Source organism: Vanessa cardui, chromosome Z (assembly GCF_905220365.1).
Source record: "Vanessa cardui chromosome Z, ilVanCard2.1, whole genome shotgun sequence".
NCBI classification, from domain to species: domain Eukaryota; kingdom Metazoa; phylum Arthropoda; class Insecta; order Lepidoptera; family Nymphalidae; genus Vanessa; species Vanessa cardui.
In genome coordinates this window covers 16483816-16508521 of record NC_061154.1, presented here as the reverse complement: position 1 = coordinate 16508521, position 24706 = coordinate 16483816, and the positions used below count along the sequence as shown (strand labels likewise).

Sequence of the window (24706 nt, the reverse complement as noted above, 5' to 3'; positions counted from 1 at the left end):
TAAGGTTTATTTAAACGAATATGAAATAACTTTAATTATACATTAATATTTAATGTCTTATGATGGCGGAAGAGGAAGAATCAGTGAGAGTTTTACATATAGAGCCTACTTGGGTAACCTGTATCTTAAATTGATTTGATAGCTTATTTACCCGTTTTTTGTTATTAATTATAAATATGTCGAATATAATACAAAAAGTTCATCCAAATGTGCATTTCCAATTGTTACTGTGTAATAACCTCGTTGTACATTTGTCCCAGTTTCGTCAAGACTATTTTTCATTTGTTTATGGCGCCCCGTGGCTCGCTCCAGATGACATTGAGCGGGAATCGAATCGATGGCGCCGGCGTCTCCATGTCTACACCTCGTTTGACGTCACCGGGGAAAGTGTGAGAGAAATGTACTAAATCGTCTTTTAAGTCTCTCTTCGGGTTCGCAGTTATGACGTTAAAATATAATAACGATCGTACTTTGGCCTTTTAAACTATAAAAATTAACATAAGTAAAACTCAATCAATGTTTTTGGTTTAAATTATTTGTGATGATAGTACAAAGGAAGAAAATATTATGTTTTTTTTTTCATCGAATTCCGAAAATGTAACAAGTTATGCAGGTGAAATTCACTTCAGTTTCATTTTAACAATTTTACTCTCCAGGAAAGATGTATGCGTTACATCGATACGAGCTGACGATTGCTATTTCTGCTGCATTAAAAAAAAGCCTTTGTTATGATGGTACTGTTAATTTTATGATAGCTTCACTTTATATAAGAAAAAGTTGCAAAATGACCATTTAAAAAGCCTACTTCAATAAAGTATATTTTGATTGATTGTATTATTTCATATATTTTATCGATGTTTTGGGGAAAATCGTATACCTACCTATATTTGAGAACAGGTGCTCTTCTGTCACCAAAATAAAAAAAATTGATTGTGTGCAAAGTTTAAGAAACGATCGCCTTCCGGAATTTTTTTTGATATATTGAATATATTATTAAACATTAACAAATTGATAAAAAAAAAAACAACAAAACAACTAATTTACAAAAATTGTATTGTTTAGTCGTCAAAGTCTGAGCATAAATTTTTCCGTCAATTTTGTATCATACGACTTTTAAAGCTGAATTATATTTAAATTGCATATGAGTAACTACCATGCTTAATAGAAAATGTATTTTAATCCTAAATCTCATGTGATGCTCTCTGGTAATAAGAACATGTAGGTACGCGATAGTAGCATCTACACACAATAAAGATAATACACACTAAAGGCACGGGCAACATGAACCCCTCCGGGGCCTTCTCTGTGACTTTACAAGTCTGAGAATATGAGGTGGCCCAGAAGGTCTAAGGATACCTTGTGAAAATATGTTTGGAGAGGTTAAATACCCGAATACTGCCTGCATACAGGTCCTTACTGTACTTAATAAGAGATTTAGAATGATAGATGGATGAAGCCCAACATTTCATTACCATCAATAACACATAAATTGATATGAACATAGTGTAACAACTTTACAATTACGGCTCAAGTTTTATTACAAGAATAATTTTAAATTTCTTGAATATCTACTTTAATACATATAGTTTCATAAAGTAAATTGCCTAAACTTGAATATTGTACTGCTACGCTGATATCGCGACACACAGCGCCATCTATTGACTTGAGTGGTAACGTGTCGTGTGGATTTCGTCTATGATGCGAACGCAAACTTGAACGCACGTATGCGTATAGCAGTGATGCTCTTCGCTTTGCTTAAAGGTGGGACTGCGTCCTGAGACACACTATTACACAATTACCAAAAATTATAGTAGGTGTCATGTTTGAAGAAACAGAAATTAATCCTACGGTTGTCATTGTCTCCATGCCACCATAACTTTTCAATTTCGAACTGATTTGGATACATTAAGAATTGATAGAACCTTTACAATATCATACTAAATTTATATATACATATTTTTTTAATGGAAAAAATAAAACGTTAGAGCGCTTGTGATTTTTTTTTATTTTGCAGTTCTTTTATTTACTTGCAACATACTACTTTAATTACTCCATCATTTATTTATATTAAAAAAAAACCTGAATATAGTAATTTGGTATATGGCTGATTACACTCGAAATACTATCATACAAAGATGGGTGTAAATATGGATATTCCCTTACGTATTAAGAAATCTACCAGAGAGGGGAACTTCCTAGCCTCGTTTTGCGCAGCTCTACCGGAGAGGAGTGTAGCTAGGTATTTATAGTTTTAAAAGCTGACACAGAAAGTCACACAGTTTCTCAGCTTTACAACAAATCATGCTTAACACAAATGCACTATAACTACTGAGTTTCTTCCGGGTTCGGTTCTTTCGGTAGAATCTACTTTCCAACCAGTGATTTATAAATGAATGTATGTAAGTGGAATAGTACTATATTGTAACTCTATATAAACTATTACTTTTTATAATAAATAACATTAAAAAAATATTGTTTAACTTTACTCTTTCTCAATATAATAATACTCAAAACAAGGTATATGTAGTAGATATACTTACATTCAAATAAGAAATTATCACGTCATAATAAAATTGATCACATATGTATGTAGAAAACTACTTTCGTTTATATAGGTAAATAAATATCTCAATTATTTAAAAAACAACAGCTTTCTCCATTATTGCCATACTAATATGGCCAATATAATTTTAAACATTTCTTCACGTTCAATTTACTTTTTTTTATTACTTGCTAACTTTATTTTTTTTTTTAATTTATATTATTATATTCAAAATAATATTATTTGTAATTTAGACTTAATATTTAACACAGCATTTTGGCATTTAAGGTTCACACGTGGCTTTGGTTTATAAAAAAAACCTCTGAACTTCATCACAAACAATAATAACGAGGCTCTGATTTATTAATAATAAAACTCATTATTAATGTATTTCAAATGAGTATCGCAAGGATCACTAATGAAACATAATAGATTAAAGGTATTGCCTCTTATTATATAAAAAGTTGCCTCTCTTTCTAATTCTACTACAGAAACTATTTTGAAAACTTTTATCTTTTAATATGATTCTATGTTAGAAAAAAAACGTATTAATATTTTATTTATTTGATTTTTAAATGAAATGTTCAGCTATTTATATATATATATTATATATAGCGACCTTCATAAATGCTTCCGAGCATTTGCATCAACAAAACAAAATGCATCCAATCAGTGATCAACATGGCTTGTGTCTAATGGAAGCCAAAGTAAAGATCGTAATATTGTGCTTAAGGCGTGTTAACAATAACTTGTTCTAATTACATTATCGTTTTAAAAATTCATTTTAGTTAAAATTCATATGAATTCATATCGCGTGTGTTGACTTCATTTTTATTCAATAACGCTAGGAGCAGGTGAGGTGACATGCTTGTCAATAATCAAAAGAAATGATGAATGAATAAGTAGTGCCGGGATATTGATATTCCTCAACAATGAACGGATGTGGTTTTTTTTTCGGTAAATATATAATAATTCGATGGAAGTTGTATCTTCATCATCACCATGTTACATATTTCATCCATTAATCGGCAGGTCAAATCGCAACTATAATTTATTCTTTTTTCCATATAATATAAAATTATCGATTGCTATTACAGCATATTTCTGCATCGTAAATAGAAAAATCGTGATTATGTAACAGTAGTTCATAATACGCGTGTCCACGCAGCTTTGAATCTTTAAGTTATTGATTAGGTGCAGGACCAATGCACAGTGCAGATGTCAAGCAACAGTTGTGCTTACAAGTTACAGCGAAATGGTAGTGCCGCTCTTTCTTCTCACGAATCATATCTAAATAATTAAAATTGAACATAAAGATAGAGTGAAGAACTATAATTTGAGTAACCAGTTTTCACATTCTAAGTGACTTGGAAAAACGAAAGTGCATTCTAAGTGAATTCGTTTTTTCCTATTGGTACATCGTTTTTGTATTTTCGAAATCAGTTTTCGTTTATTTATACTGAATTTCTTGCATGATTTATTTATAGGTGTTACCAGCTACATCTGTTTTCTTTTAACAACTCTTAGTAATATTGTGTTATGACAATCAAACAAATATAAAATTTAAATAAGTAAAAATTGTTGAGCTAAAAAATTACTTTTGTAATGCAGCAATGTGAAATGAAAAATTTAGTATAGTGTAAGGCTGAATATCTAAACAAAGATCGTCCACATGCATCCCGAGCATAATTCTTAACCAATATGAAATATTATAAAATTTATAAAAAATTTAATGCAGTTACATGTCAGAAAATTGAATGCTTTCTTTGTCAGAAAAATTCAACTTAAATGTTGTTTTTATATAGGTTGCACTCAAGTTTGACCTTGAAATTTTACTCTTATTGCGTTCAAAGATGTTTCACCTAAAAAACAGTATTAAAAGTCATGGGTTGTTGTAAAAATATAGATGCCATAGCTGTAATATCTCAGATGACTATTTTTTATTTTTAAGTATAAATTCCAAGTCAGTTTTTATTCTGTCTTGTTTACGTTTTGAAAGGTTACATTTATGACATTCAAATATTTATTCAATTATCCGGTATTTTAAAACTAGCTTTGTTATAGTCCAATAAATGTGCTATATGTTTGCCCTTTTTCTTGTTGGACAAAAGCTTTGATTCTAATGCAGGTCCCAAAATGCTGCAAACAAATACTTTTTGTTTGCTTGGCTTCCAAATAAAGAGTCTAAACTAGCATTAAAACAGAAACAACTTATAATAATATGATTACTTTTCAAATTCTCAAATGTTTTTACAATTTAATTCCATGTTCTTGCACTAGTAATATTAAAACTGAAAATGGATATTAATTCCACTATGTTTTCTTTCGCGCAATCAATTTCATTGATTTTTATTCAAATCATAACTATTCAAAATCTACATTTTAACTTACACATCTACACATATCTTCCTAAAATCAAGCACCAATTTTCTCATTAAGATTGTTCATAAAAAAGTTCTTAATGTAATAAGGTTTGCTGGGTTTTCTTTTGATTGGGATTTATTAATTTAGAAATTTTAAGTTAATGGTGTTTTGTGCATTGTTCTTACCACCCCAAGAAATCAAACAAATCTTGTAAAGATTCATCTTTAATTCATCCTCTATTCTAAAGTAATCAATGAACCTTTCAATATGTATATCTTGTTTATTCTGAAAGACCAAAAAAATATGTGTAAAAATTGTGCGCTTATCCCTCAATATTGGGAAATATGAAACTTTTTGGAAATTTCATGGAAAATTAACCGCTATTGAGTTAAATAATTAAAAACAGAGTTTGTTTACACATTCAAATAAAATGGCTGTAATATTGATTTGCATCCCAAATTTTGATGATCAAATCAAAAAGAAAATAAAAATAAGTAAGGCCACATAAAACTAAAAATTAAACATATGATGCTATAAGTCAAAGAGACACATAACCTGCCAAGCTGCAAGAAACAGTTTCCATTATTTGATAAATGTTTACTAAAGATAAATTATCTTCCCCTGACCAATTTCACATAATAATATCTTGAGTTTGAATAAAATACTGGTGGTCATTGTAAGAAAAAACAAAGAACAATGATTTAAGCAAGAATATTAGGAGTAAGGAGGAAGGTACATTGTAAAAAGTTGCATTCAGCTTTGCATAATGCATGGATAGACTTTTAAGAACCAAACTGAGAGACAGAATCAGATATGCACAAATCTAATTTATATAATATATGTATCACGTAAAATTTGCTAGAATGTCTTGTCCATATTGTGCTCGAATTGGATTATTTTAGCCGAGGAATACAATGCCCAGAGATTTATAGGGCATATGTAAAAAAATAAAATGAATTCCAAGACATCTTTTAATTTTCTTCTGATCAAAAGACTCCAATATCAATATTATCAATAGTGACATGCTTTATTATGACTTCCTGTAAAATGAATATAGATTATTCTGTATTTATTGTTTGAGAAGATATTTTACTGATGTAGTGAAATTTTAAAAATCGGAACAGTTGTTTTCAAATACTATATAAAATAAAATGTACATCTAACTATGGTTGTAATGATCATGGTCTCTACACTGTGTATAGAAAATATATTCTTGTTTTCTGAATTTAAATATCAATAGGACCATCTTAGTACAATACGCAAACATTCCTTGTTGATCAAGCACTCTAGCATTATAATCATTTTCTCTATTTTTACATCATCATATCTACTTCACATGTCAACTTTATAAAACAATCTTCTATATGACTTCACTTCGTTGAATCAAGACAGACTTTTAATCAAATCGTTGAATCAAAACAATCTAGTTTACTAACTTTTATTACTTCTAGTGCATGGGTTAAATGGAAGTTTGTTTTTTAAAAGATTAGTTTAACATTATAATTTATTTCATATTAAACAGGTTGTTTTATATGATCATATAATTTTGTCATATATGCAATAAGTGCATTTTAAAGATTTTTAAACAAATACTTGGAATTAATAACCATAGAATCAGAAATTATGCATCAGCTGATTGTTAATTAATTACTGAATACAATATTTATCTAAGATATTATTCTAATTCATGCTTTATTACAATTATCTGTTGCTAACTGTTATGAAAAAAAAGATTAATAGTTTGCATGGTATATGGGAATTACTATAATTTTTTTTTAATATTTATTTATTGTTATCTCATTCATATAATATTTATTTGTTCATTTCCATTCTATGTTAGAAAAATACATTTATTACAATGATATCTATAATATAATTGTTTTCAATGATTGTGAACAGGTTTAGTGCAATAATGCTTCCTTCAATATGAAGGAGATTATGAAGGAGATGGTTGGCGGTTGCTGTGTGTGCTCAGACGAGCGCGGTTGGCCAGACAACCCGCTGGTCTATTGTGATGGCAATGGCTGTACTGTGGCAGTGCATCAAGGTACTCGAGCATTTAATATACTCACTAACAACACTAACACTCCTCAATTTGGCAGGTTAATACTTTATGTCTATAATTTTTGTTATAGCCTGCTATGGAATAATTGCTGTACCGACTGGACCTTGGTACTGCAGAAAATGTGAGAGCCCAGAGACTAAGGGCAAAGTTGTAAGTAAAATATTTTATTAATAGTCGAATATTTCATAAATTTTCAAAAGTTGATTTCTTCGGTGTACTAAGTGCTTATTTTTTTTTTTTCAGAGATGTGAATTGTGCCCATCGAAATCGGGGGCACTGAAGCGTACTGACACAGGTGGCTGGGCTCACGTAGTCTGCGCCCTATACATACCGGAAGTGAGATTTGGAAACGTTACTTCCATGGAGCCCATTGTACTCCGGCTGATACCACCTGAACGATACAACAAGGTAATGAATATTCTAGGGTAGCGACTATTGCCGCCGTTGAATCTATTTATCAATTATGAGACATGATTTGTACATAAATATTCTTTTCAGACATGCTACATCTGTCAAGATATGGGTAAAACTCACCGCTCCAACGCCGGTGCCTGCATGCAATGCAACAAATCTGGTGCGTGATGCTTTTTTTTGTACTAATTTTATGAAATATGATGTTAAAATATTTTCTAAAATTCTTGAGCTGGTTTTTGTCTATTAATTATTTTAATCTTTTTACACATAGTTTTGTTTGATGGAGAACCTTCTGTTAATTGATACGCGTTCTTTTATTTAATTCAATCACCGTTCAGTCAAAAAGAAATGCACCAATTTACCATATAAGGGTCAATGACAATTACTTTCAGACTAATAACAAAATGGCGGATGATTACAATATATGTAATATTGCTTATGCCTAAAACTTATTGTGAAGTCAACGATAGCAATTAGATGATTTTGTGTTGAATACGATTCTCGGAAATGGTACTTTGCCGGACTTCATTTAATCTCTAAACTCATCTTCATCAACTCAAACTCATCTTGTATGGCAAATGTATTTTGAGCCAATGTTATTGAATAGATCTTAAGTCTGTCAGATGATACAGACAAGGATAAAAAATGTGCTGTCGTCTCCAGGATGTAAACAACAGTTCCACGTGACCTGTGCCCAGAGTCTCGGTCTGCTCTGCGAGGAAGCCGGCAATTATCTCGACAATGTCAAATACTGCGGCTACTGCCAGCATCATTACAGCAAACTGGTAAGTACCGGCAGATATGGTCATGATAAGGTGTCACCGACCCTGTAACTGCAGCTGAATGAAGATTTGAACGAAAAGGACTTATATTTATAAGTTACGTGTATAAAGCGGTAGAAAGAAAACTTAGGCTATTTAGAAAGGGATAGAACGATATTTGTTTTAGTTAGAAAGGGTAGTTGCCTGAATATAGCTTATACTGAATTTGTTCGAAATCGGTGAGTAATTGCCGTTCTGTGATCTGGTCTTGTTCTGAGTATATTGGTTTGCTTATTAAGTAGCAACGGCAGCAGTAGCCGGCATTGTAATATTGACTGACAGCGTTTCAGCAGAGTGGTGAGTATTTCCACATGTAGCCTATTCATATATCATGAATATGTCTTTGTTTGTACATCACTGTTTATGCACTTCACTGCTTGTGTCAAATTTAATTTCACTTCCAAAGTTTCATGGCCATTTTTTTCGTAAATCATTCGATATCGCACATCAAGCCCTCGACCGTTGATAGCGCGTTACTTCGATGTCATATGCCGATTATTTGGCTCTTGTCTTCTTGAATTTTGAATAGCTTCACAGATATTTGCTTGTCTTGCAAATTTGTATCTGATAGAGTTTAGGGTAAAACGTCCTCGTGTGTCATTAGATTCGAGCGTAACGATACAACAATACTCGGTTATTTAAGAGTTCGGAAAGATCAAGATCAAGGAAAGATCCTTGTGAAGTGATGTTTACTTTTTTTATGAAAATCAAAGCATTTCGAGCAAAGCAATCTCTTCATTATTGTGCATCCGAATCTCATCAGTGTCCTGCCGTCAAACTTTAAGGGGTTAGGAAACCAGTAGTGGCACAGATACATCATGGACCATCTGATGTTACGTGATCACCAATTCTCATGGACATTAGGACAGATATATTAACTAGAGGAGGAAGACGAGAGGCTCATAAGATCGGGTGTATACACACGTAAATAAACTGATGAGTGATGAGTTAAGTGGTTTAGCCATTAATAATATCGTATCGCCATATTATAAAGATCGCTGGTAAGTACGTTTGTGTTTAGCTCTCTCTGATGTATTTTCTCAGTAGGTTTATTCGAAGCATCACATTCATTACGTCTACTTTCTAATTTAATTCGGCTTTAATCTGGACGCTCATTGGTCGCGTCCTCATTCGCTACCGACCAATCACCATTCAGACTAATGCCAAATCAGTGGATTCGACTTTTAACATCGTTTCAGAAACTGAGCCTTTTAGGTCATTGTGTGGAGACTGTCGATATTCCAACACCCATTTTGTGTCAGTTATGTGCGCTTGTTCTATACTAACAGCGATGTTACCATGATATGTGGTTCTAATTTCAAAATAATCTCAGTAATCCGTTTGTTTTGGTCACCGTTATGTCTTCTATTAATATGAAATATTTCCGAAGTAAAACTTCTTGAGCCTGACGCTAATATTTCAAGGTTGAATTTGAATGCAATATTCCTACCTAATACATAAACATTTTTCAGTGTGTATGAGTATGTATTAATAGGTTTCATCATTTCTATCTCTTAGTTAAAAAATAACGTAGAGTTAAAAAGTGTATTGATATACTAATTTTTCGTTAGAGTTTCGTCTCATATATCACCAGTCATTAAAATACTCTCTTATTGTTTGTTCGTTTTTCGTGTTTCATTAATCTCTTGCAGTTTATAGTTTTCTATTTTCTTGACATTTTCACATCGTATCATTCGCATTCGAAATATTAACATATAACCCGACCATTTTAAAAAGCATGATACTATATTTTTTATTTGTCTGTGGCTAATAAATATCAGTCCAGTACAGTTTTTTTATTAGTAGGTATACCGCAGTTATCCTCACCTGTTTGGTCATACCTACTTGTAATTATCTCCTCTTCATTCTCATAATTATATCTCGGTATAGATATATTTTGGCGATTGTGTCAATCTTTTCTAATAAACTACTGAAAAGATTATCAGTATCTCATTAGAATATCGCCTAAACCGATTTCATTGAATTTTAACAAGTAATACCAATGGAGTCGGTTTGTTGACTGTTATTTAATTATAAATATTAATATATTCATTATACATACATTTGCAATTTATAGTACCATATCACGTCATCATCATCGTCTAATTACAAAATGTTTCATGCATAAATCCAAACAGGATTAAAGATTCAAACAGGAAGTAGATTATAAACGAAAAACTAATAGGCTATAGGATCATGTTACCAAATCATGCATGTGTTATCGGGGACGCTGATACACTGGCCGGGTTCTCCATAGCACGGATCCACACGAGGGTTCAGCGTGACACGAAATAGACGTTAAACATTTAAATTATTCGTGGGAAACACCGACGAAAGCAACCGAAATCAATTTTCTACTGTCCAGTCAAGTAATATTCTTGGTTTTCTAATGTTTTTGGAACATGCAATGTCTGAACTAGACGTACTAAAATTGGCTTTAAATATTATTTCATCAATCTATCTTTTGAAGTATTCTAACTTATAATTATTAAAATCATCTTAATGCGATAAAATCGGGTTATTAAAACGGGGCGATCGCAAAATAACATGAGTCAAAAGTCACTGCAAGTTCGTGGAAGAAATAGTATCAAGCGTTCAAAATCGAAATCGTAATCGTAATCGACAATAGAATACTGATTTTGGCTGAAACATCTCCGTTAATGTATCAAATTCTGTCGTAAATGTTATCAAAATTCTGGGGATCCCCCTTTAGCTACGGATATAGCAAGGCGTGTTGATTGTACAGAAAAAGGGCGGTAACGTGAAGACGATCCCGCCCTACAAGCCGGTGTCGCACGACAGCCAGTCGAGCGACTCGAGCGAGAAGGAGGGCGAGGCTTCGCCGATGGCCACAGGCAGCGCGACACCCACGCACACCGCCAAAGCTAAAGGGGTACGTGCGACATACGGGAAAACTCAATTCTTTCATTCAATTAAGCGCACATTCTGTTAACTCACACGAACGATACGTTCCATACGAATGTACTATCCAATATGAATTCACGATGACACAGGAGACTAGGGCCTTGAACTTCGTCTGCCCAAACTATCGAATATCTCTGAGATGCATTGCAACATATCAGCTGATTATACAGAGCTGAGTTGTGACATTAGAGCATTATATTTAATTATGTCGATGATATTCACGTAGTTTCTTCGAATATAATCTTCTTTCCGTTGAAGGTATTGCTTCCTTTTTTGAAATTTTGATAAGTTTACAAATTGCAATGGTATTTTTTGTTTCGTTATTTTTTTTTTAAACATAAGTAAATATATATCTTTATAATTGTTATTTCGATTAAGATAGCTGTTTTTGTGTATTGTAGCCCGGTCGCAAGTCATCGCATTCAAGTGGAGGCGCCTCTGGGAAGAATACGCCGAATTCGGTCAAGACGCCAACAAACACGCCGCTACCAATGGGTAAGCATTCCACAGATTAAAAATATTTATATTTCTGGTGAGTTTAGATGAAATTAAACTTTTTTGATTAATTTATTTTAAGTAGTCTCAGTTTTAAAATATTTTAGGTAAATTAGTTTTTTTATTAATGCTTAAAATTAAACAAGAATTTAATAAATATTTTATTAATTAAACTTAATGTAAAATAATTTGACCAAACTAGTTCATTTTATATTCCGCTTTTAGTAAAATAGTTTTAAATTTAAAATATTAATATTAGTACTAGATCAGTATTTTCAATTCTCCAAATTAAAACGATTTCATTAATGCCTCGAAAACTTAGATTCCCTTATTGAAGATATGTGAAATGACCTTAATTTAAAGAAGATCGAGTCATTAATTCGTATAATACCTTTGTAAGGTCGTATCTAGATTTTGCCTATTTATTCTATTATATATCGTACGTCAAAAGGAGATAAACAAGTCTGTTTACGACTGATCTCAAATTAATGCCATTGATATGATTAGGCTCTATTCAAGCGAAATCTACTTACGGCCTAACGAGAACGTAAATAAGCCGACTAATTGGATGTATTGAACTGATCCGATGCAGATATTTATCAAGACATCATAGAGCTGGCTACCATTCGGAAGCACAGACACGACAAACGTTGGTTCCAAAACTTTGATACTCTTTATGTAGTCGTAGATAGATGGCTGTTCTGTGGTGGATACAGGGTTATTGTAAACGTACCCGTAGCTAGCTCCGCCCCTTATTCAATAATTGTCGCAGAGATACTTAATTACATCAATTACATAAAAGAAAGGGATAGCATCATTTTTAGTCAGAAACAGTCTTAATTTTTTTCTTTTTAATAAAATCAGATGATTATGACATATCCGTCATATGATCGTGGTTACTTTGTCCATAACCTTTGCGTTTTTAGAACTATTCCTACGACTATGAAACCAGTGATGGTATGTGCCCGTAAACTTGTCTTATCCACCGACCCGCATCGGAACGGCGTGCATCTCCAAATCTTTCTCCTGAACTAGATAGCATACTATCCCGATTTTTTATGTCGCATAAATGAAGGTTCAACTACATAAAAGTTTTGTTTTCGTGTCCGTAACAGGTAGGATAGAAGAAATATTTTTGTGGGTCTGTGGTCTTAGTCCAACAGCCGCTGCGATTTATATTATTTGGTTGTTTCTATTAAGTTTTATATATACAATTTGCCAGTTCTTCTCACGTGTTTTGATGTTCATATATACATAAACTATTATAGATTTTTAAGCGTCAGTAGTGTTTGATAACGTATTATTTACGCGTGTAACGAACATATACTAATCACTTAGTCCTCTCCAACCAATTCAAAAGTGAAAGGTTGGTAAACTGATAATATAAATTCGTAAACATTCCGCGTATATATTTTATCTATGTGTGATGTATATATGTGTGATACTACATACAGTTTTAAATCTTTGATCCGGGAAATACGCATTAATATATTTGTTTTTATTCGAATTGAAAGGGAATTATAGTTTTTACATCAGGGCAAATAAATATTCGTTTGTATTTATTTTTACAGGGAATTGTTCCATTTCCCTGCGACCGAATGACCGCATAACCTAATTTGACGATTCGATGATATCTCTCGTTCCGTATTCGCCCTCTCATTAACGTCCTCACTTATGCTATCATTCGCCACGCCTGATTTTTAAAAGTTTTGCAATTCTGCTATAATGTATTTGTCCCTTTTGATCCAATCATCTTCTAGAAGTTTCGATTTATTATTTGCGTAAGAAGCGATTTTAAAATGTTATGATTTTTTTTAGGTAATATTGTATTTGAATTATGCGGGTATTGTTTCAATAGTCCTGTATATCAACGTAGAAGCATATCAGTGTTACTCTTTGTCCAAGCGATGATCGTAAAAAACTTGTCAATTCCTGCATCGATTTTATTTTGAGAAAAGTTATTGGTGGTCAAATAATAAAAAAAAAATTAAATGTCTATCCTACTAAAGAGGTAGTAGTCCGTTTCTCGATTTTCATAATTATTACGTTCTCATTTGAGCATTATCTCAACCTCTTTAAGCAATTGGAAGATTTGAAATATTAAATCACCAATTGCTTTGTCAAAATTTGATGCATCAGGAATTCTTAGATTTTGGTCGCCCTTGGACATGTATTCTTCTTCTTCTATTGGGCAGTCCCGTCATTGTATACTTATCTACTTTTAGGAATAAGAAATTATGTAAATGTATGTAGTAGTACGATCTTCCAAAATATTTTAAAAAAAATGTTGAATGTTTTTGTTTCAACATTTTTTTTGAAGTTTTGTTTAAAGACATGTTCCTATACATCACATAAATGACTTTAAAATCCAAAATCATTAGTCTTTCTGTATATCCTCATCATGTAAGCGGTAGTGTGTAATTTCATACTCAGTATTGTTTGTAAGCATATCGTACATGCAGAGTTTTCTATTTCATGGTTTTGTTTACATTAATATTGCTTTGACATGCAATCAAAAGGTTCATCGACGCCGTTGATCAAATTTCACTCATTGTTATCATTTAGATGATTGTTACATATTTTATTGTTATTATTAGAACATTTTGGTAATCGGTTTAGTTCTAGTTGTCAACGTAACGGTAAGTACATTTTAAGCTGTTGATTTCAGTACTAACGATGGCAAAGTTTCAAGTCTCGGTGGAATAAATATTAGTTGTAATTAACCGTAATGAAATTCTAGCAGATACAACGGGCGTTTGGGTTTGATTGCTCTATAGGACTTCTGAGTGTTTTCCCAAATCGATAACTGATTGTAGCCCAAAATGAAATATATAGTAAATACATAGTATTTACTTGTTAATGTTGCTTGTAATTTTTGGACCAAAGTGGATCGGTAGCGGAAAATCGATTTTCAACGTAGATTTGGTCGATTATTGTTTTTCTTTTTATTGAAATGATATTGAATGTGTTATCTAGATAAGAAAAAGCCGTCACCATCTCGACGCGGATCGTCAACGGGAGACGGCGGCGGCAGTAAGAACAGTACGCCCGCTCCCTCCCCGCAGCACTCAACCGACTCGCAGTCGCACACACAGATCAAAGGTCAGACAAGACAGACATACATGCTTTTTATGTAGATAATTCGATATGTTACACTTTTAAATGCAAAATGGCCACCTGATTATATGTCAGATGGTAATGGTTGTTGTCGTTCAATACACTAGCCCACTCAATCTTCAAACTCAAACTCAAATTTCTTTATTCAACATAGAAGCATGACACTTACTTATTGATGGTCGAATTAAACATTACCACCGGTTCGGAAAAAGGAACACCCTGACCTGAGAAGAACCGGCGAAAGAAACTCAGCGGGTCTTTTTTTTTGTCAAGTTAGATACGCAATTGTATGCGAATAGAAACAGCCAGGAGGTGATCGTTTCACTCCCAAGGTGTATCATACTTCAAGTGTGTGATTGTTTGATTCGTTGCACAGGTAAGTATTGACCAAGACAACAACAACAACGACAACAGCCTGTAAATTCCCACTGCTGAGCTAAAGGCCTCCTCTCCCTTTGAGGAGAAGGTTTGGAACATATTCCACCACGCTGTTCCAATGCGGCTTGGTGGAATACACATCTGGCAGAATTACTATGAAATTTGTCACATGCAGGTTTCCTCACGATGTTTTTCTTCACCGCTGAGAACGAGATGAATTATAAAAGCCTGGGTAAGCCTGGGTTTGAACCCGCAATCATCGGTTAAGATGCACGCGTTCTAACCACTGGGCCATCTCGACTCGAATTGACCAAGTATCTTGGTATATTCTCTATTGTGAGCTTGTCTCCCAGGCTCCGGCGGCTCGACGCCGAGCAACAGTACCGCAAAGATTCCTCTTCCGTCGGCGTCTCCCGGCGCCAAGCAGCCGGAGACAGGGGGCGTCATCAGTTCAATCGCGTCGATAAACGCCTCCGTTGCCTCCATACCGATGCCCCCGACGTGAGTATCAAACTCAAACTCAAACTCAAATAACTTTATTCAATATGGAAGCATTACACTCTCTTATTGATGGTCAATTGAAACACTACCACCGGTTCGGAAAAGAAAATACCCTGACCTGAGAAGAACCGGCGAAAGAAACTCAGCGGGTTTTTTTTTTTTTTTTATTTGTCTCATATATTATTTAAACAATTTAATATGAGATCGTTCGTCCACTATGGAGCTGCAAGACAATTTCCGTTTTTATTTTCTTTCAGTTAGAAGTATCAATTTGATTTTTTTTTTATTGATAAGATTATCATTGTCATTACATAGTATGAAATAAAGTCCCTTACCGCTGTCAGTATGCCCCTTTGTATGCTTAGATCTTCAAAATTACGCCAAGGGTTTTAGTGCGGTTTTTTTAGAAAATATAGTCAAGAAACACTGATATTTATAGAAATTTCTAATTTGATGTCTTAAATAAACAAATTCTGTAGTATATTTAGTATCAGTATGTCAACCGTGCGAAGCCGGGGCAGATCGCTTATAAATAATATCATGAAATTAAAAATAATAACATGTATTTTTCTCAAGCAGTCCAGTCACAGCGACCGTTGTCCATGCGCCCATATCGAAACCGTCGATGTACCAGGAGTCTGTGATCACCAACACAGACGCTATGGACACCAAGCAGACGAAGAAGAGGAAGGCGGTGACCGCCACCAATATGACGATGACGCCTGTCGATTATGCGTCTACCACACCACCGACTACGGTAAATAAATAAAATATCTAACCTAATGGTGAGAAATACATGATTTAATGGGATTGTTTTTTAATTATATTTTTCTATGTAGATATATAATACAATCTTGATAATTTGTTTTATATATGATCAGGTGAACGACAGCGCCCCACAAAACGCGAACAACTCCTGGGAAACGTCGAACCACGGTTCGAGTGATGCTAATGTGGACGGCGTCGAGAAAATCATCAAAAAGGTTAGATCCCTACTCATGTATAGTAAGACACATTCGGAATTTGATTCTAGGATTAATATTATTACAAAAAAAATTAAATGAAGTCATCAAAATAATATATATTTTTTTATATGTTTTAGTGATTGAACTGGTCATTGGTAAAGGATAATTTGATGTGTGTTGTAATGTATGTCGTGTCGCAGGCTAAGACGGATGGGACTGAGCCCGGGCCCGCCCTGGCTCACTTCTCCAGCGTGAGCCCCGCCCCGCCCCCGCCGCCACCCCCACCCGCGCACAGCCCCAGGTACGTAATTATTCACATGTAACAAGTCGCAAAGGTTTTGCAACTCTATTTGTATATTAAAAAAACAGCTTCGTTTTCCTCTTGACTCCATCCAATAAATAAACATATACGAAAGGTGATCCTATCCACATTCACTTAATGTCAAAATCGAAATTGTCCTAATTTCCAAAGAATAGATCGCTTGTCATAAATGTTGTCAAATATATGTATATCCCTTGTGCGTTATTAGGCAAATACATTGGTGACTTATTTCATTTGACGGTATAATATTTATACTTACAGGTAAATGACTTAGAACATAGTAAGGTACAATAATCGTATACAGACTTATTTATTGATACTTATGTTTACTTAGATATAACCGTGTCCGGTAAGCTTTGTAATATTTTCTACAGTAGTTCTTATATAATGCGTCCTCCGCAGACACCTTCCGAGTCCCATGCCAGGCCCGAGCGGCATGAACCAGATCACAAACATCAGGTCACCATCCCAGCCTCAGGTAATATTCACATAGTTTATGGCATGATACATACATGTGACGATTTCCAAAATTATTATATATTGAAGAATGCTTAAATTTTATTACCAAAACAATATAAGTAATATGGTAACTTGAATTGTTTTTATCTGTGGTACTGAATACTTTGACATTTAAAAGTTGTGACATTCCCTTGTGTTGCCATATACATAAATCAAATATTCAGAGAGATTGGATGATCAATATTTTTTTTCAATTATCATGATTTTTTTTTCATCCCTTATCATGACTTTATGTGGCTTTAAGCTAAGTTAAATAATTGTGCTTTTAATAATGCTTCATAGCAGTAAAGAGCATGTCTGACGCTTGACGATATTGTATGTGCTTGAGGCTTTTGTTTTAAAAAGAATACAGTTTATTTTGAGTTATGGATAATATCATCAAATAAAAGTATGTTTTCTCTGATCACAGATTTGGAGTCGGCTAAATACTGTATTTTTATGAAATAGTATGAAAAGCGTGTCTTTACAGATTTGTAATAGGTTTACATAAGGTATTAGTAATGAACACAAAAGTAATATATTGTATTAATAAATACAATTTATAATTATTGCAATGCTGGTAATAATTATGCTACAGATTTTATTATATTGTTCATGTAATATATACAAAAACCTCCTCGAACTATATGTATAAAAAAAACGCATCAAAATTCATTGCGTAATTTGATTGCATACATAGATATATATTATACTATGTAATGATGCTTTCATAGTAGACTAAGTTGATATTAACACGTTCAGTGCCAGCGACAAGCCTAGCGTGTTCATGCGAATTTCTATAGCCACGCCGCGAACACGCTAGGCTTGTTCTAAGAATTTCAGTGATATCTTAAAAACTAGGCTAAATTATTCATTCAAACTAATTGTGTGCAATCTTCAAGCGATAAGCTACTGAGTTTTTAAGTGGACCGTTAAAAATAATATTTTTTTTTTATTTTAGAAAAAAATGTCTTTTGTAATGCCGGCGACACGCTAGGCTTGTTCACTTATTAAGGATAATCATAGATTGTCAAACTGTTTTTTCAACAAACCACATTTTATTAATGGCTTATTACCAATTTGTTGACAATTGAACTAATTTTGTTATTGTTTTCTCAAATTTGAGGAACTTTGTTACATTTTTTTTTTGTACAAATATCTATTATTATAAAAATTTATACACCTTTGTAGTAAAACTATATAAGCCGTAATTCTGCCATTCCTATTTAATGACAAAGTTTATACTAAATTGTCTTACTTTGTGTTATGTTGATACTGATACTGATTATGTATTACAAAGTACCTATATGTTAGTTCGATTAATCATTAATTACCACATACATACACCAAATATATAAAATCAAACACTAAATAAGGCTGATTTACCTTAAAATGTAAACACATGTCAACTTCAAATTCGTGTTACAAGAATTGAAGTAATGAAACAATAAAACGAGACAGTAGATAACAGATAACAGTATATATCATGAACAATTTTTTTATTGAAATACGAACTAAATCATAACGCGATAAAAGTATATATCAAATTCGACACCAATGTAAATATGATATGTGGGAATTTATTAAAAAGTTTTACAACCACTGATTCATTATGATGTTTAGTTACCATAAAAGCAGTTTTTGTCATAATTCCAGGATAAAACACTGACAACATCATTCTAAACACCTTAATTATTGCATAACACAAGAAATATTAACTAAAAAAGACCGTTTTAACAAAAAAATAATCATTTTTTTGTTCCTGTGCCAGTGGACACGCTACGCTTGTCCATACAATTTATCTTGCGATGCCGGGGACACGCGTAGCGTGTTCGCGGCATTATGTATGCCGGCATCGCTATAAGCATAGGAAAAATTTAGGTGGCAGTGAACGTGTTAAAAATGACGAACTCAATATATTTCTTTATAATTGCCGATACATTCCTTTCATGATAATAATGTAGATCTATTGACTTCCGGAGGCGTGAAGGCAGTGTGTACGAACATAAGCTGCCACTTATTGTGCGCATAGTCATGTACCTACAGACACGCTTGGATTGCCGGCTAGATTAGATACCTAATCATAAGCTCTAGCCTGCTTCAAATCTGTGTTCACGATTTTATTTTCGTCTAATTCATTTGTTTTACAAAATACCTTTAATACATTAATTTCCCATAAATTGTCCGAATGGTTAAGACAACGTCATTTTGAAGATTTAGTTCGATTATTAAGAAAATTAATTTCAGATATTCCTTATTACTTTTTTATATGTAGGACATATAGTTTCTATATGATATGGTTAGTATGAATGATGAACAGAGTTTGTTTGTCTGGTAATAGTATGGTAGTACAGTATCCGCTGTAGGATTTACTTTAGTTTCAATGAGTACAATACAGCCACATCTATTTTTTGTTTAGATAATATTTCTGTATAAGTATCTCACTAGAAGTACTTTATTGTAGGAACGAATATTATTTTTTTATTATTTATTCCAATATGACGATCCCCGTGGTCGAGTGGTGTGTACACCGGTTTTCATGGGTACGCCACTCCCAGGTCCCGGGTTCGATTCCCGGCCGAGTCGATGTAGATTACCATTAGTTTTCTACGTTGTCTTGGGTCTGGGTGTTTGTATCATCGTTACTTCTGATTTCCATAACACAAGTGCTTCAGCTACTTACATTGGGATCAGAGTGATGTGATGTTGTCTCATATTTAAAAAAAAAAAAAATTGAAAAAAGAATATGATTTAAATAAATGCTGATGTTGTTTACATGGTAAGATTTGAAAGCGATACAGGGTGCTCTTTACATGGTAAGATTTGAAAGCGATATAGGGGTATTAACGGGTAGATTGACTAATGCGCGGGTGTCGTAGGGGTGCGGTAAGGAGCGCGAGGGGCCCGCTTCGCTGTTGGTGTCCGTGCCGCTGTCGTCCGCCAGCCACGGGCTCAACCTCACCGCGCACGCGCACGCGCACGCGCAGGTTCATATACGCTATAGACGGTTGTACGCGCAACTAACGCGGCACGGGGGGGGGGTGACATGAACTTATAGTCTATCTATACTTGCAAAGAATATTTAAATAAAATCAGTTTCGACAGGGGGGGGGGTCGGTGCTGACATAAACTCAAGTCTATCTATAATCCGGATTGCAAATAATATTTAAATAAAATCAGTTTCGACAGGGGGGGGGGGGGTGACATAAACTCAAAGTCTATCTATACTCCGGATTGCAAGAATGTTTAAATTAAATCAGTGTCGACGTTTTATGTACTGTAAAACTTTTATACCTAATACAGTTGAGCCTCTATAAGTCGAACATCACGGGAGAAGGGAGACTTTTTGATTTAGGTGTGTTTTAATTCTACTGAGCCGAGATGGCCCAGTGAGCCGAGATGGCCCAGTGGTTAAAACGCGTGCATCTTAACCGATGATTTCGGGTTCTAACTCAGGCAAGCACCGCTGATTCATGTGCGTAATTTGTCTTTATAATTCATCTCGTGCTTGGCGGTGAAGGAAAACATCGTGAGGAAACCGGCATGTGACATTTCATAGAAGTTCTGCCACATGTATATTCCACCAACCCGCATTGGAATAGCGTGGTGGAATATGTTCCAAACCTTCCCCTCAAAGGAAGAGGAGGCCTTTAACCCAGCAGTGGGAATTTACAGGCTGTTGATGATGATGATGAATTCTGCGTAATGAGGTAAATACAAAAAAATGGCATCGATGACAGTCGATAACTTATTTTTATTCGAGATACAGAAGTAAAATTTAATTTTGCAAATTATGGAGCGAAATTATGTACCAAAATGGCTTTAAGGACTCGCTTAAATATTTCGATTAAAAGAGGTTTGAGATTGCGAGTAATGGAGGTTTGGAAGGAAGGTAATAAAACATTTTTTCGAGATTTGGAAGTTTTCAACTTATCGAAGTTCGACTTAAAGGTTCTACTGTATAATAAAATATATAATTTTAACCAATATGATTGCATAGGTGTTAACTTGTTTGTACCGTACCTCAATGCAGACTTAAAAACACAATTAGTGATATCATTAAATAATCAATCGTATATTCGTAACGTAACAAAAACTATACGAAAGTTACGCGTACATCCGAATATGCTTTCATTACTAACGATAAAATAACAATTAAATTAGAAAACGCTAAGCAGAGCTTCATTTAAAATTCATAAAGCTTTACTAACAATTTACAACATACGAGTTACCTGAGTTGCATGATATGATGAAAATACAATAATCCTTTATAAGGAAAGGACCCACGACTTTCCTGATAGATATACAAACTACATAGAGATAAAAACCTCTTTGGGTGTCGTCTGAATTGACTGCCAGTCTAGTACTGGCGGGTCATTGAACATGCCTGGATGGTTACCACCCAACTAATAGTTTGTTCTTCCACCACACTTGTTTTTGCATTGCGGTGTTCCGCTTTGAAGGGTTATCGAGTAATTGTAAGCACGTATATACAGGCATAACATCTTGGTTCCCGAGCCGTAACCCATATATGAACCATATGTTGGGCAAATTACTAAAAAAATGTGTACAAATACAATACAATGGAAGATTTATTTTATGTATATTAAAGTATTTGATTTACATTGAACGAAATCCAGTTATGCATCTTATATTCCCCTTCGGAATTTGTTTTCTATTGTACGACTTAACTCTTTGTCCCAATAGCTTAAACCAGCTTCTCTCGAATACTCCAAGCTGTGTCCCAGTTAAATTAACATTAAATTGCTTAAAATAAATAAAAGTCGCAGTAAGTGCCATCGTTTTTACATAAGGGCTCTCATTGCTGTTACCGAAATTGAAACTTAATGCATATGTAATAAGACATGATTTTCTATAAGCTGGTCTAAACTAAACTTAAAGAGCCGTAGATGTGTGATACTTTCCCCGAAGCTTGTATGAGCTCTACGGGCGCTCATCCGTAGTCTAAGCGCATGTCTGAACATTACATTATAACGAATGCACATAGTTTGAAATGACCTTTTAAGATTCACTATCGAAATATACTTAACAAACATATTAGACACAGCGTTGATTTTTATATAAATAGTTCGGTTGATATAACTCGTCGTTAGTTGACAATTAGTTGGCACTGAATCCACCAACCTGCATTGGACCAGCGTGGTGGAATATGCTGCCAAACCTTAGGCAATTTAGAGGTTGATGAAGATGGCGCTGAATATCTAAACAGTTCTTGAATTATACTTAAATGGATTTAACGGGATATATTCGTTTCGTAATTTAATTGTGATTACTAATTCAGTGACGTCATAATGATAAAAATAAATGTCGAATGACGAAAGAGAGATGAAATAAATTAACAATTGCGACACGAATTAGCCGAAATAAAATTTAATTTGGTGACGTAATATGCTTCAGGCTTTAAATTTGATGTAGCTCGAATTATAAAAAACAATAACAGTAGTTCTTAGAAAAAGATCGCCCACTCTATTTAAAAGTCAACCCATAGTCAATTCATAAGTTGAGATCAACTTTTCACGAAGTTATACTAATACTTTGTTGAAGGTTCTTACGGAATGGAAAAAAATGGCAGAATATTAGAATTTACCAGAAAAGTCATGATTTTGTAATGTATACTTTACTTATTATTTATTGGAGTTGGGATTGACTACTCATAGCTAAGACGGGGCTGTATCTGTCAGCTCGGCTAGTGTACAGACAGACAATACTTACAAAATATATATTTCCTACGTAACAAATCTATATATGTTAAGTAAGTAAAGTAATCAGTAGTAAGAATGCATTATTATGTGTAATTTATATAATTGCTCAATCCCAAGAAATCATATTCAACAAGGAGCTTTTACAAATTTAATAATAACTACGGATGTGGTTTACTTAATAGGACAGGCATACTTCATTTGCGGTAGGGGTTTGTATCACACATGTCGTAAGCACTCAGCTCTGCTCTATGACGAACATTACTCGGTAAATAAATAAGATTTACGAACTATATAATTATATATTTCTATTTACAATCTAGGCAAACGTTTGATGGTATGTGGTCACCACTGCTTATGGATATCAGCGTTGTAAGAATGTAACCATCGCCATATGCCACCAAACTTGGGTGTTAAGATGTTATGTCTCTTACGCCTGTATGTATATTTTACAATGTATTGGTCCCAGTCTAACAAGAGTGTTGGGAGTTATGGGAGAAAGAGAAAGTATGCTTTTGTGAGTGATGTCGTTAATGAGTAAGGGTATATGTATATTAATTATTTTAACGTATTGTGTTTTATAGATGCACCAGCCCCAGGATATGGCCGTTGCTTCGTCGCATATATTTCACCAGCTCCACAAACAGGTACATAATATGTTTGATATGTTATTTTATGTAACATACTAATGAGGGTGAAACAGACTTGTAACTGTGCGCAAACCGGTTATTTCTAGTACTGTGCAACTTATTTTTAAATGCATATTTTAATCTCATATACATTAATTTTATTCAGACAGTAAGATTTTTTCCAAATAAACATCAAAAATCCTATATGACTTTACATGATATAGAAACATCAAACGAGTATGTACGTTATCAAACAGTAGCAAATTCTAATGCGACAATAAAAACAGTTATTTAAGTAATTTTTAGTAAGTAACATGCATGGTTTCTTGCATGAGGTTTAAACGTTGAAATTACTTTAAAGAGAGCAAGACGTGTTGACTATAATATTATCATTCAACAGACAAGAATTATATATTAACAAAAAATATACAATGCAGACGTCTGGAAGTGAATCTAATTATAGGCAATTAAGATCACACACACACATACACAAGCTATAACACACATCACTAAACACACAGTACACACACACAATACTGTTATAGTATTTTCAAATGTTATACCAAGATAACAGTGTCATTTTGATTTTTAACTTTAAAAAATCCACGACATCATATTTATAATGAAAATGTGCAAATCGCGAATGTTTAATGTTTCTAAAAATAACGGCCTCGCTGTAAATATGTACTTACAATTCGTTTGATTTACATCGTGACGATATTTTGACGCGACTTCGTAATGTGATAACTAAAACAATGCGTTTTTGAACTTTAAATGAAAATTTTAACATTTGTGTCTGTTGCGTCATAAAAAAGGAAAGCATAGGCTGACGCAGCTTGGTGTTGTTAAAACATTAAATAATAGATAGTTCGGCTTTCATATTGAAATGTTTTTTAATCATTATAAAAAAAAAAAAAACTCCGAGCGTAATTCGGAACGTCCTTTGCAAT

General features: G+C 33.6%; 1 protein-coding gene across 1 annotated transcript in view; it reads left to right on the top strand.

The window, feature by feature from the left end:
• The first annotated feature begins 3196 nt into the window (after positions 1 to 3196).
• Positions 3197 to 24706, top strand: part of LOC124543274 (protein AF-10) — a 35783-nt gene continuing 14273 nt past the window's right edge. The window contains exons 1-16 of the mRNA XM_047121436.1: positions 3197 to 3396; positions 6806 to 6953; positions 7042 to 7121; positions 7215 to 7379; positions 7470 to 7545; positions 8049 to 8170; positions 10953 to 11099; positions 11533 to 11626; positions 12219 to 12275; positions 14603 to 14728; positions 15475 to 15622; positions 16202 to 16379; positions 16504 to 16605; positions 16788 to 16888; positions 17312 to 17387; positions 23712 to 23774. Of these exons, the coding sequence (XP_046977392.1) occupies positions 6833 to 6953; positions 7042 to 7121; positions 7215 to 7379; positions 7470 to 7545; positions 8049 to 8170; positions 10953 to 11099; positions 11533 to 11626; positions 12219 to 12275; positions 14603 to 14728; positions 15475 to 15622; positions 16202 to 16379; positions 16504 to 16605; positions 16788 to 16888; positions 17312 to 17387; positions 23712 to 23774 (1656 nt within the window). The 5' untranslated portion in view covers positions 3197 to 3396; positions 6806 to 6832. The remainder of the gene's footprint in view (positions 3397 to 6805; positions 6954 to 7041; positions 7122 to 7214; positions 7380 to 7469; positions 7546 to 8048; positions 8171 to 10952; positions 11100 to 11532; positions 11627 to 12218; positions 12276 to 14602; positions 14729 to 15474; positions 15623 to 16201; positions 16380 to 16503; positions 16606 to 16787; positions 16889 to 17311; positions 17388 to 23711; positions 23775 to 24706) is intronic.